Source organism: Macaca thibetana, chromosome 16, assembly GCF_024542745.1.
Source record: "Macaca thibetana thibetana isolate TM-01 chromosome 16, ASM2454274v1, whole genome shotgun sequence".
In the NCBI taxonomy this organism is placed as follows: Eukaryota; Metazoa; Chordata; class Mammalia; order Primates; family Cercopithecidae; genus Macaca; species Macaca thibetana.
The window spans coordinates 29,632,630-29,646,525 of NC_065593.1; the positions used below are offsets into that span (position 1 = coordinate 29,632,630).

The 13,896-nt window shown below is 38.6% G+C and overlaps 1 protein-coding gene across 3 annotated transcripts in view; it reads right to left on the reverse strand.

Moving 5' to 3' along the window:
• Positions 1–13,896, reverse strand: part of CCT6B (chaperonin containing TCP1 subunit 6B) — a 52,840-nt gene that overhangs the window by 18,890 nt on the left and 20,054 nt on the right. For 2 of the 3 annotated variants that reach the window (XM_050765641.1, XM_050765643.1), the window contains exons 2-5: positions 12,648–12,711; positions 11,617–11,751; positions 7,533–7,706; positions 4,703–4,806 (exon numbers count right to left, since the gene is read on the reverse strand). In XM_050765641.1, coding sequence (XP_050621598.1) covers positions 4,703–4,806; positions 7,533–7,706; positions 11,617–11,751; positions 12,648–12,711 — 477 coding nt within the window. The remainder of the gene's footprint in view (positions 1–4,702; positions 4,807–7,532; positions 7,707–11,616; positions 11,752–12,647; positions 12,712–13,896) is intronic. The other variant, XM_050765642.1, reaches the window with a different exon arrangement.

Sequence of the window (13,896 nt, forward strand, 5' to 3'; positions counted from 1 at the left end):
ACAGATAATAGATGGAAATTTTCCAGAATCAGATAAAAACAATAACACTCAAAAACCCAGAAAATGTCAACCAGAATAAACAAAAAGAAATCCATACCTAGCTACATCATAGTAAAGGTATACAATACCAAAGACAAATATCTTAAAATCACCTAGGTAAATAAAGGACTCATGGCTAATATCTGTACAGCAATAATGAAAACTAGAAAACAATAGAACAATATCTTCAATCAGCTGAAAGAAACTAACTGCCAACCTAGTAAACACACAATGAAAGTATCAAAGAATAAAGCTAAAGGCATTTTCAGGCAAAGAAAAACTGAAAGTATACCTCCAACAAACTATCACTAAGGAAAATCTATAGGATGAACTTTAGGCAGAAGAAAAGCAATCCCAAATGGAAGGCTGAGATGCAAAAAGCTACACAGATGGCTGGGCACGGTGGCTCACACCTGTAATCCCAGCACTTTGGGAGGCCGAGGCAGGTGGATTGCTTGAAGTCAGGAGTTCAAGACCAGCCTGGCCAACATGGTGAAACCCCATCTCTACTAAAATACAAAAAATTAGCTAGGCGTGGTGGTGCATGTCTGTAGTCCCAGCCACTTGGGAGGCTGAGGGAATCACTTGAACCTGGGAGGCAGAAGTTGCAGTGAGCCAAGATCAAGCCACTGCACTCCAGCCTGGTGACAGAGTGACACTCCGTCTCAAAAAAGAAAAAAATAAATAAATAAGTAAGGATAAGTAGAAAGTATAAAACAAGATGGCAAACTTTTTAATTTGCTTTTTTAAAAATTTTAATAGCTTTTTGGGGAACACGTGGTGTTTGGTTACATAAAATAAGTTCTTTAGTGGTGATTTCTGAGATTTTGGTGCACCCATCACCCGAGCAGTGTACACTGTACCCAAAGTCAAGTCTTTTATCCCTCATCATCCTCCCACCCTTTCCCCCGGGTCCCCAAAGTCCACTGTTAAGATGGTAAATTTTAAATCAAATATATCCATAACTGTATTAAACATAAAGGATTAAATGCTCCTGTTAATAAAGATTATCAGATTTAATATTTTAATCTACCTATATGACACAAAAATCATGTAAAGAGAGAAACAGTGAAAGTAAAAACATACACAAAGATATGACAGGCAAATACTAATTAAAAGAAAACTGGGCTGGGCACAGTGGCTCATGACTATAATCCCAGCACTTTGGGAGGCCGAGGAGGGTGGATCACTTGAGGTCAAGAGTTTGAGACCAGCCTGACCAACATGGTGAAACCCCATCTCTGATAAAAATACAAAATTAGCTGAGTGTGGTGGCACATGCCTGTAATACCAGTTACTTGGGAGGCTAAGGCAGGAGAATCACTTGAACCCAGAGGAGGCAGAGATTGCAGTGAGCCAAGATCGCACCACTGCACTCCAGCCTGGGTAACAAGAGCAAAACTTCAACTCAAAAAAAAAAAAAAAAAAACCCAGATGGACCTGGCATGGTGGCTCATGCTGTAATCACAGCACTATGGGAGGCCGAGGCAGGTGGTGGATCCCTTGAGTTCAGGAGTTTGAGACCAGCCTGGGCAACATGGCATAATCCTGTCTTGACACAAAATACAAAAATTAGCCAGACATGGTGGCATATATCTGTGGTCCCAGCTACTCAAGAGGCTAAGGTGGGAGGATCACTGGAGCCCAGGTGGTCAAGGCTGCAGTGAGCCATAATTGTGCCACTGCCCTCCAGCCTGGGTGACAGAGTAAGACCCTGTATCAGAAAAAAAAAAAGTAAAGGGAAGGAAAGGCCAAAGGCAAAAGGCAAAAAGGCAAAAGGCAAGGCAAAGCAAAGCAAAGCCAGGCACGGTGGCTCACGCCCACAATCCCAGCACTTTGGGAGGCAGAGGTGGGTGGATCACCTGAGGTCGGGAGTTCAAGACCAGCTGGACCAACATGGAGAAACCCCGTCTCCACTAAAAAAAAAAAAAAAAAATACAAAATTAGCTGGGCATGGTGGCACATGCCTATAATCCCAGCTACTTGGGAGGCTGAGGCAGAAGAATCGCTTGAACCCAGGAGGCAGAGGTTGCGGTGAGCCAAGATCACACCGTTGCACTCCAGCCTAGGCAACAAGAGCGAAACATTATCTCAAAAAAAAAGAAAGGAAAGGAAGGAAAGGGAGGGAGGGAGGGAGGAAGAGAGGGAGGGAGGGAGGAAGGAAGGAAAGAGAGAGAGAAAGGAAGGAAGGAAGGAGGGAAGGAAGGAAGGAGGGAAGGAAGGAAGGAGGGAAGGAAGGAGGGAAGGAAGGCAGGCAGGCAGGCAGGCAAGCTGGTACAACAGCTTTTAACATGTAAAGATTTTTTAAATATAATTATCAATATCAGATACATTATACTTTTAAAGATATTACTAGAAAAAAGTTGCTTCGTATCAGTACAAAAGTTCAATGCCCCAGGAAATATGTAATAGTTTAAAAACTATGCATCTAAAAAGATTGTCTCAAGATATATAAAGCAAAACTCTCAAAACTAATTTTTATTCAGTTTTATTCAGTTTACTCAAAACTAAAGTAAAATATAAACAGGTGCACAATAATATTGAAAGATATTAATACATTTCACTCGGTAATTGACAGAATAAGCAGTCAAAACATCAATAAGGATATAGAAGTTCTGAACAACAGGATTAACAGGATACCTTGATCTTAATGGACAGTATATAAAATTGTACCTACCAACTGCAGCATACATTCCTTTCAAGTACACGAAACATTAACATAACAAAAGCTGACTATACACTGAGCCATAAAGCAAGTGTCAACAAATTTCAAAGGAGCAAAAATCTCATAGAGCATATTCTCTGACCATAACGTAATTAAGCTAGGTATCAGTAATAACTAAAATTTCCCCATGTTAAGAAGCACACTTCTAGTTGAAATTAGAAAATATTTTAAACTGAATAAAAATTATGATTACATATCAAAACTTGAAGGATGCAGCTGAATAATACTTTGAGAAAAATGTTAAGGTTTTAAGTACTGTATTCAAAAGCAGAAGACTGAAAATTAATAACCTAAGTAGCTATCACAATAAAACAGAAGCAGCAAAAAAGTCCCCACAAAATTCCAAAAAAGCAAATTAATAATAAAGAGAAAGACACTGTGAAACAAAAACAAACCTCTGGGAAAAAATTATCAAAAAAAGGAAAGGAAGGCATAAATAACACCAGAAATAAATGGTGATACCATTATAGATCCTGCAAACAGGATCCTTATAAAAATTGTATGCCTATAAGGATATTTATGAACATTTTATACCAAAAATTTCAGAGTTAAACAAAATGGACACATTTCTTAGAAAACGTTACTTACAAAAATGATTCAAAAAATAAGTAGAAAACCTAACTAGTCCTATAGCCATTAAGAAAATTGCATGAGTGGGGCCGTGAGCGGTGGCTCACACCTGTAATCCTAGCACTTTGGACCGCGGAGGCAGGTGGATCACGAGGTCAGGAGTTCAAGACCAGCCGGACCAACATGGTGAAACCTGTCTCTACTAAAATATAAAAACATAGCCGGGTGTGGTGCCACGCACCTGTAGTCCCAGCTACTCAGGAGGCTGAGGCAGGGAAATCACTTGAACCCAATAGGTGGAGGCTGCAGTGAGCTGAGATCACGCCATTGCACTCCAGCCTGGGGGACAGAGTGAGACTCCATCTCAAAAAAAAAAAATAAGAGAAGAAAAAAAGAAAATTGCATGAGTAATCAAAAATCTTCCCTTTTCCAAAATAATTATCAAGGTGAAAAACAATGAGAGAAAGAAAGAACCTACAAATTAACAGAGACTTAAAAAGAGGTATCACCTAAGTGCAGTATACAGACTGTGTGTAGATCTTAATCCAAACAAAACTGAAAAAAATCTGAGACAACTCTTAGACAAATTAGACTATAAACTGGAAATGTGGTGGTATTAATGAGTTATTAATTTTTAACGTGTTATCATGTTTTGTGGATGTATTAGGTAAAAGCAGGGGGTTTATGTTTTATGGATTACATGATATTTAGAGGTGGTATATGATGTCTGAATTTGCTTCAAAATAATCCAGGGTGGCAGGGGGAAAGAGGGAGGGGTATGGTTGAAATAAGATTGCTTCATATATTGGAAATTGATAAAGATAGCTAACAGGTATGTAGAAGTTCCCTATTCTGTTCTCTCTATATATGTTCACAATTTTCTATAATACGAAGTTTTAAAACAGTAAATCCAAAATCAACAAGGTACTCCATAATCTGGCCCCTTTTGCCTCACCTCCTCTCCCTGTGCTCCAGGCACACTGTAACAACCCAGTCACACTTCTGCCTCAGGACCTCTTCAGAGGTCATTCCTTCTGCTTAGAACCATCCTGCTCCAGATGTGCACATGGCTAGCTGCCTTGTTTCTTCAGAGACCCCTTAGCTCTTTAGGTTCTTATCAGAGTGGCCTTCCCTGTCCACTATAAAATAACACACATGATTTTTTTTTTCTATTTAAATTAGAAACATAAGCTTCTTTGGGAAAGAAATTCTGTTCTGTTTACTCTTCATTCCCATCACCCAGAGCAGTGACTTAATATATGTTGAATGAATATATTTATGTTGAATAAAAGTAAGTAATAAATTTAACAAAAGAATATCTTTAAAAAATTCTAGAACCCATATGTTGTCAAAGCTTATGTAATTTACTTTGTATCTGTTCCTAATTTATGCTTCATCTCCATGATTTCTACCATGAAGAGATCAATAGGGTAACCTGGTCTTCTAACAGCCAAAACAGAATCCACCACAGCCTGAAAGAGAAGTGAATGAGAACAGTAAGTTATTTGGACTACTAAAATAAACCAATGGCCCAAACAATCTACCACCAGACTAAGGAGATAAAAGCCTTCAGGATTCAAAACATAGGGCAAGACCAATATGTGCCACTTTATTATGGACACTAATAATAATCAATGCCAACAGACACTTTAGAGTCTAAAGAAACTTCAGAGATCTTTAGGTCAAAACCTTTTATTTTATACACAAGGCAACTGAGATAAGACCTTAAGAAGTTACAGTTTGTAAATAAGATCTAACAGCTAGTAACAGGGCCAGGACTAGAATTCAGGGCTCCTTAACTGCCAAGTGACTACTCTTTCTATCATACCAAGACTATCCAAACTTTTCCACCAAAGGGCACCTTAATGGAAAAGAAGGAAATATAATCTAAAGTAATAGTTCCAATTTGCTGGCTATAATAACAGGAAATTTTAAAGTATCATGTTTGATCATGAAGTTTCCATGTCATCCCATAATATGTTTATCTCAATGTAAAAATAATGTTTTCCCCAAAAATTGTAAAGTAAAATTGACACTTCAAAAAGATACATCTCATTTATTCTGACACATATGACCAGGGATATACAATTTAAGAAGCATAGCACAACACACCTTATTGCTTAGCTCAGAAAATGATATAAAAATAATAAATAACTGCAGAAATTAAGAGGTCAAGTTATAACTACCCTAAAATATACATAAAGCAGAAAAAAATGGTATATTAGAACACTTTGCCTAATATTTTAGGCAAATTTTAGGTAACATAATATTTTATTTTAGAGGCAAATAACAAGTAAGACAAAGGCCATTGGATAGTGAGAATATCGGTGTTTCTGTAACTCTAAAACAGAATGGGTGCCCTAGCAGCATGAAGATTTTGGGCCATTTAAGTACTCTAACAGCAAAAAACACAGCAGAGCCTTTCTTCTGACTCTGCTCATCAAGAAATTGTCTGATCTTAATCTGATTTCCCAAGTTGGTTTTTTTAATGGTAAGGAGAATCGACCAGAAACAACTCAGGTATTCCAGTACATTTGGCATTTGTAGTTCTCAAAGTAAATTATTAAGATAATATTCTGCTTTGTATGTCAATGTCTTATGAATTTGTTTCCTAAGAATTTATCATTCCTGGTAAACAAATATATTCAAGTTTCAGAAACTACAAAGCTGAGAAACAATAAGGATATCAAATCATTGCCACCTGATAAAAGCCTTCCCAAAATATACAGCCAATCTTATCTTTATATAAAATACATTTTTTTTTTGGTTTTCTTTTTTTTTTTTTGAGACAAAGTTTCACTCTGTCACCCAGGCTAGAGTGCAGTGGCATAATCTCGGCTCACTGCAAACTCCCCCTCCCTCCCGGAGTGAGTCTCCTGCTTTAGCCTCCCAAGTAGCTGGGATTACAGATGCCTGCTACCATGCCCAGCTAATTTATGTATTTTGAGTAGAGACAGGATTTTACCATGTTGGCCAGGTTGGTCTCAAACTCCTGACCTCAGGTGGTCTCCCCACCTTGGCCTCCTAAATTGCTGGGATTACAAGCGTGAGCCACCATGCCCGGCCTATATGGTATATATTCTATCTTTAGAAATAAACAAAACACTGGCCAGATGTGGTGGCCCATGCCTGTAATCCCAGCACTTTGGAAGCCCCAGGTGGGTGGATCATTTGAGGTCAGGAGTTCAAGACAAGCTTTGGTAACATAGTGAGACCCCCATCTCTACTAAAAATACAGAAATTAGCTGGGCGTGGTGGTACGTGCCTGTAATCCCAGCTACCTGGGAGCCTGAGGTAGGACAATCACTTGAACCTGGGAGACGGGGGTTGCAACGAGCCAAGATCATGCCACCGCACTCCAGCCTGGGTGACAGAGTAAGACTCTGTCTCAAAAAAATTAATAAGTAAAAGAAATAAACTACACAAATATACATTTCCAAGATGTGAATATTAATATATTAATATATCACATCACTCACATTCCATTATATTGGTAACCTTATCTACAAGGTACACTGCTAAAAATACTATCTCATGCGTCACCTCACATAATAAAATATGGACCTCTAGGTTTAAAAAGACCAGTATACTATTCAAGAGCTTCCACAGGAGATGATCTGCAGGCAGTGAAACCTCTCCCAACTATCAAGTCACATTTAAAAAAAAAAAAAAAGACCTAGTATGAGGCCGGGCGCGGTGGCTCACACCTGTAATCCCAGCACTTTGGGAGGCCGAGGTGGGCAGATCACTTGAGGTCAGGAGTTGGAGACCAGCCTGACCAACATGGTGAAACCCGCTCTCTACTAAAAATACAAACATTAGTTGGGCATGGTGGCACATGCCTGTAATCCCAGCTACAGGCATTAGCTGGGAGGCTGAGGCAGGAGAATCGCTGGAACCTGGGAGGTGGAGATTGCAGTAAGCCAAGATCATGCCACTGCACTCCAGCCTCGGCAACAGAGTGAGACTCTGTCACACACACACAAAAAAAAGGCCTAGTATGATACTTCTGAAAATTACAAATACTGTTCTCACCAGTCAAATCTAATCTACAGTTAGGCCTATACAATAACTGTCTGTCTTCCGTATTTTATGTCCAAAAAACCACATGCAATCCTTGATTATCTTACAGAAAAAATAAAAATATCACCATGCGCTAGGCTATATTTATTCTGAATGCAAAAGTTTAATAACATACCTCTGTTAACACATCAGCCAGTTCAGCATGAACTTTAGTTCGTAATGATGTTCTAGCTACATCTAAGAGGATTTTTCTTTTCATCTCCTTTGTCACTTTAACTTCCTCCAAAACTTCAAGTGCTTTTATCTTTGCAGCTTCAAATCCTTCAGTTATTATTCTAGGGTGCAGGCCCTGTTACATCAACGTAAAATTATAAATTATAAAATAAGTCATCCAATGTAAAAGTAACCAACCTGTCTGATTAATATATTATGCCCAAAAACAGTTACTCACATTATTGCCATGATATATAAGTGTACATAATCTATAAGTCATTTTAGTGCTTCATACTTGAAACAATCTCAAACTTACAGTAAAGCTTCAAGTCTAGTACAAAAAATTACAAAAGTCCTTTTTATTTCCAAAAATTTTGACTACATTGTTGGCATGTGGTGCCCTTCTGAATGGGCACACACAAAAATATTCTTTTCAATGCAGAGGAAAAGAACCACCACTGAATTGGGGAAAAGTGGCAGACAGAACACTGTGGTGTCTACCACTTCACCAAGTGATCAAAGTTAACATCACAGTAATGAGAGAGACAGGCATTACATGCCTGCTGATATGATGCATTCAGCAGAACACAACACTTCTGTGGTATTCCTGCCAACAATCTATAACCTAAGTTTAATTGAGGAAATAGGCAAATCCACATTGAGGGACTTTCTACAAAATAACTGGCTGGTACTCCTTAAAAGTAGCAATATCATGAAGCATAAAAGGCACCTCAGGAACTAGTCTAGCTTAAAGGATACTAAAGGAACACAACAACTGAATGCAATGCATGAACTTAGATCTTTTTTTTCTATAAAGAACACTATTAATACAAATGGTGAAATTTGAATGGAATGCAGATTAGATAATACTAATGTATCAATGTGTTACTGTTATTAATTTCCTGGTTTTTATAACTATACTGCAATTATATAATTCCCTGGTTTTAAGAAACATACACTAAAATATTTAGATCACGTCTGCAACATAGAGTTTAAAAAGAATATGTACACTGATACTAAGGAAGAGAACAGGGCAGGCAGAGAATGAGAGAAAAGAAAATAAGAATCTGTGTAAAAAGTATACAGGAATTCTTTGTAGTGTGCTTGCAACTTTTCTATAGGTCTAAAATTATGACAAAATATTTTTAATAGTATTTTTTGTTCCATAAAATAATACACAAACTTGTAAAAGCTAGCACTTGGTCTAATTCATTCCCTTACTTCTTTTCTTTACATCAATCCTATAATAATCTTTAAAAGTTGACATTGAGTATTTGTGCTGGACATGACTAAGACTTTTACACGAGTTATTTAATTCTCTAGCCACACTATGAAGTGGGTATTATTATTTTTCCTGTTTCACAGATAAGAAGACCGAGGCTTAAAGGGATAATGTAATTTGCCTTAGATGACCAAGATAATAAGAAGTGAAACCAGGTTGTTTAAACCCATGAGACGTGACTCTAGAGGCTATGTTATTAACCATTTTCATAAATGTCTTCAAGCTAGGACCCCACAATCTTTCATCCAGATTACTATGAAAACCTCTGGTCTAGACTCCCTTAAAACCATCCCCCAAATATTTAAAATGCCAATCTGACCGTATCAGTCATTAGTATGTTTCTATGTTTGGTATGTAATACCACTGGATGAAGTCTAAGCTTGTTGGTTAGCATACTATATGCCCTCTGTGATCTGGCTCCCACTTCCCTCTCCAGCCTCTTCTCCACTACTGTTCACATCCCTTGAAATTCCAGCAACATCAAAATGCCTGTAGCTTCATACAACACCATGTTGTTTGTCTTCTCTGTGACTTTGCTTATGTTGTTCCTTCTGCCTGCAAAGCCATTCTCCTCAACCCTCGCTTTTTTGTCTGGTTCACTTCTCCTCATCCTGAAGATTTAGGTCAGGTCTTACTTCCTCCAGAGAGTTCTTCCTGACTGCTTCAGGCTGGTTTAGGATGTCCCTCCAGCCTCAGTGATTCTATCACATACTGTGCCCAGCTCTATCACTGTACGGTCACAGAGTTTCATAATGTCTGTTAGCATCTCACCCTTGCCAAACTCCTTTCTTCCTAACCCAACCCTAATTTGGTTTGGGTTTCCCTCTCCCACTTGTGCTTTGGAGAAAGCTGATCTTATCTCCAGCTCAAGGAGTAGATCCTGATTAGTCTAAGTCAATTCCCATAAAAACTGTTACTGGCTTGGGATGGACATAATACTAAAGTTGGCCCAATCATACCAAAGAAAAGCCTCCTGAATGGCTTTATCTTGCCCTCTGCCTACTTTCCTCTGACAGTCTTTCTTCTCTCTCCTCTGTCCTGTCCTCTCTCTTCTCTCTCTCTCTCTTTTAGAGACTGAGTCTCACTCTGTCACCCAGGCTGGAGTACACTGGTACGATCATGGCTTACTGCGGCCTGCACCTCCTGGGTTCAGGCAGTCCTCTTGCCTCAGCTCCCCAAGTAGCTAGGACCACATGCGGAATGCCATCAAGCCTAATTTTTTTTATTATTTCTAAAGACGGGGTCTCACTATGTTGCCCAGACTGGTCTCAAATTCCTGGGCTCAAGTGATCCTCCTGCCTCAGCCTCCCAAAGTGCTGGGATTACAAGCATGAGCCATTGTGCCCAGCCAGTCTTACCTTTTTTTTTTTTTTTTTTGAGATGGAGTTTCACTCTTATTGCCCAGGTTAGAGTGCAATGGCACAATCTCGGCTTACTGCAACCTCCGCCTGCTGGGTTCAAGCGATTTTCCTGCCTCAGCCTCCTGAGTAGCTGGGATTACAGGCATGCGCCACCACACCCGGCTAATTTTGTATTTTTAGTAGAGATGAGGTTTCTCCATGTTGGTCAGGCTGGTCTCAAACTCCCGACCTCAGGTGATCCACCCACCTCAGCCTCCCAAAGTGCTGGGATTACAGGCTTGAGCCACCGCGCCCGGCCTCTTACTTTCCAGATGGAAATACTCTTAGGATGAAACAACACTGTGAGTGGAAGAGCTAAGAGACAAAGAATCTGTGTACTTGAAGACTGAATTTTATGACCAGACAGTCTGCCTCATCTCTCCATTTTCTATTATGGGAGATAATCATTTCCTTATTGTTCAAGTGAGTTTCAGTCAAGTTGTTTACAGCCAAAAGCATCCTAAGTTGCAAGTACTGAATTAATAGAAAATTCCCAATACTAAACGAAACACAGAGAATCATTTCTGACAAGGTTATGCTTTGCTGAAATGGTCCCTGAAAGACAGAAAAAGTTCAGATACGGAGAAAAGAGATACTTAATTAGAGAAAGGTAGAAACGTACATGATGTTTTCAGAGGCCAGTGAATGGTGGACTCTGGCTGAAGTAGATGATTTATAAAGAAAAATGAAACTAGAAAGGAAGGTAAATTCACAATAAAGAAAACCTTCAATAATTTTTCTCCAGTTGTTTTACAAGGGTGCATAATTTGGTTTCAACTTTATCTATGGTGTTTTACTTTCTTAATTACCCATGGATACATGGGTAATTTTTTACTTTTTTTATGTCTCTTAAATATTTCATTTTTAAAAGAGGTATATAACTCCAATAAAAGGCAGTATTTTGGCCAACAAAGTTCATTATTATTTCCATTTATAATTGTCCAAGAATATCTTAATTAAAATTAACTGTCTAGGCCAGGCGTGATGGCTTATGTCTGTAATCCCAGCACTCTGGGAAGCCAAGGCTGGTGGATCACCTGAGGTCAGGAGCTCGAGACCAGGCTGGCCATGATAGTGAAACCCTGTCTCTAATAAAAATACAAAAATTAGCCGGGCATGGTGGCTTATAATCTCAGCTACTCGGGAAGCTGAAGCACGAGAATCGATTGAATCTGGGAGGCGCAGGTTGCAATGAGTCGAGATCCTGTCACCGCACTCTAGCCTGGGTGACACAGTGAGACTCCGTCTCAAAATAAATAGTTAATTAATAAAACAAAAATAACATCTAAAATGCAATCATTTTACTAGTTAAAAAAATAACTTGCCATTCAAAATAACATATAAACTCTGTGAAATTCTAATACCTCAGAAATGTACAGATCAGCTTGTTTTAATAACTCTCCAATAATTAGAACATTTGAAGTAGTACCATCTCCTGTGACGTCATCCTGAGCTGTTGCTACTTTTGCTATCAAGGAAGCTGTTGGATGTTGAATTTGCTGGAAAAAGCAAGCAACAGATTTAAAAAGAGAGGATGAGATAAGAAAGTAGGTCACCAAAAACAAGATAACCTAGGGGTCAGCAGTAAAATTAAAAAATGAAATAAGCTTCATTCTACAAGTTTACAAGTTTTGTAATATCAATACCTAAATGTCAAGTCCAAAATTTTAAAAGTGACAGGTAATGAGGTCTGAAGATTTCATAAGTCTTTGCTTCAGAATGCAATGACATTTCTAAAATAAGATTAAATCCTTCAATCTCAAAATGAATACATTTATTAAACTTGCAAAGGATATTTTTATTTTTCCATAATTACAAAGAACATAAGGCAGTACCCTAAAAGATATTATTAATTTATAAGTATGTCTAAGTATATAACATATGTATAAGTATACAAAGACTTGGAAAGAGCCAGAAAAAAAAACTCTTTTTTTTTTTTTTTTTTTTTTTTTTGAGACAGTGTTTCACTCTGTCACCCAGGCTGGAGTGCAGTGGCACGATCTCAAGTTCACTGCAGCCTTGGCCTCCTGGGCTCAAGTGATCCTCTTACCTCAGCCTCCTGAGTAGCTGGGACTACTACAGGCACATGCTACTACACTGAGCAAATTTCTTTTTTTTTTTTTTTTTGTAGAGACGGGTTTCACCAAGCCTGGTCTTGAACTCCTGGGCTCAAGCAATTTGGCCACCTCAGCCTCCCAAAGTGTTGGGATTACAGGAGTGAGTTACCACACCCGGCCAAAAAAAATTTTTTTATTGAAGTCTAATTCAACAAGCATATCTCAAGACTCAAGACTGCAGTATTTAGCTGACAGCCTTGGCTTACAGATAAACAAGTTCTACTATGCTCCTAATTAAGGCTTATTAAGGTTTATTAAAGTCAGCAGCATCAGCTCACCATCTCTTGGAGCAGCACATTGCCATCTTTGGTGAGTTTGATGTCACCTGCACCAGAAACAAGCCTGTTCAGAGAACAATGATATTAACTTCATGTGGTAGGAAGACACTCCCAGTGCTTGCCATCCCATTATCCTCAACAGAGGGAACTGGGCTTGGAAAACTACTGTACCATGGGAATATGCCATGGTAATTACCACCATTTGCAGCTCACAGAATCATTTCTCCCCAGATGGACAGCTTATGGCAATTTCATTCCAAATGGACCATTTACAGATTTAAAGATAAAAGCAGTTGATGAGTTATGAAAAGTGGTTTGGTCAAAGAATACTTGAAAGTCTACAAAGCACAAATTTGCAAATTTCCTGCAGGTTTTTATTTTGGTGAACGTTTTCATTCAGTCAGTCACTCTAGTTTCCCTCATCCCTGCATTTATTAGATCACCAAGTTCTATCAATTCTACTACCTAAATATCTCTTGAATCTGCCCCCTTCTCTCCATCTCCACTGTTATCATCTCTACCTTGGATAGCATCCAGTTATCTCCAAACTAAAATACACCCTCCACACATTTTTCTTTCTAAAAGGCAACGTGATTCAGTCAGTTCCCTGATCAAAAGTCCTCCAATGATTTTTATGTTTTTCATCATTTTCAAGTTAAAATCCAAACACAGCAGACACTTGACCTTTCTCAATCTGGTTTATGTCTCTCTTCCCTGACTCATCTACTTTCCCACAAGCAAATCTTCTGGTTCCCTTAATACACCATGTTTTGTTTTTTCTATTGGATTTGCACCATTGGTCTTTCTTATTCCTGAAATTACTCTGCCCAGAAGGCCTTTACTCCCTCTTCCAACCCAAGACTCTGATCAAACATCATTTAAGATGCTTGTCCTTCTGCCATCAGTAATTATTCCCTTTCCTCAGCATAATCATATGCATCTATATATAATTAGCACATCCTACTCTACCACATCCGTCTCTACCACATCTCCTTAAGAACAGAAACTGTATCTTGATCATTTCTGTGTCCCAGCAACTAGTACCTAAGTGACTTATTTTACCATTAATATTAATTTATTTTGTTCATTACTATGAGGATGTGTCTCTCCTCTTATACCCTTTTTTCCTCACTGGTCTCTTTTCCTCACTCTTGTCTAGAGAAAACGGTGCTTAATATATACTGAAAAGATGAATAGATATGAAGAACCACAGACACAGGGTATTAAGTAGAAATTGGATTTGACCTCA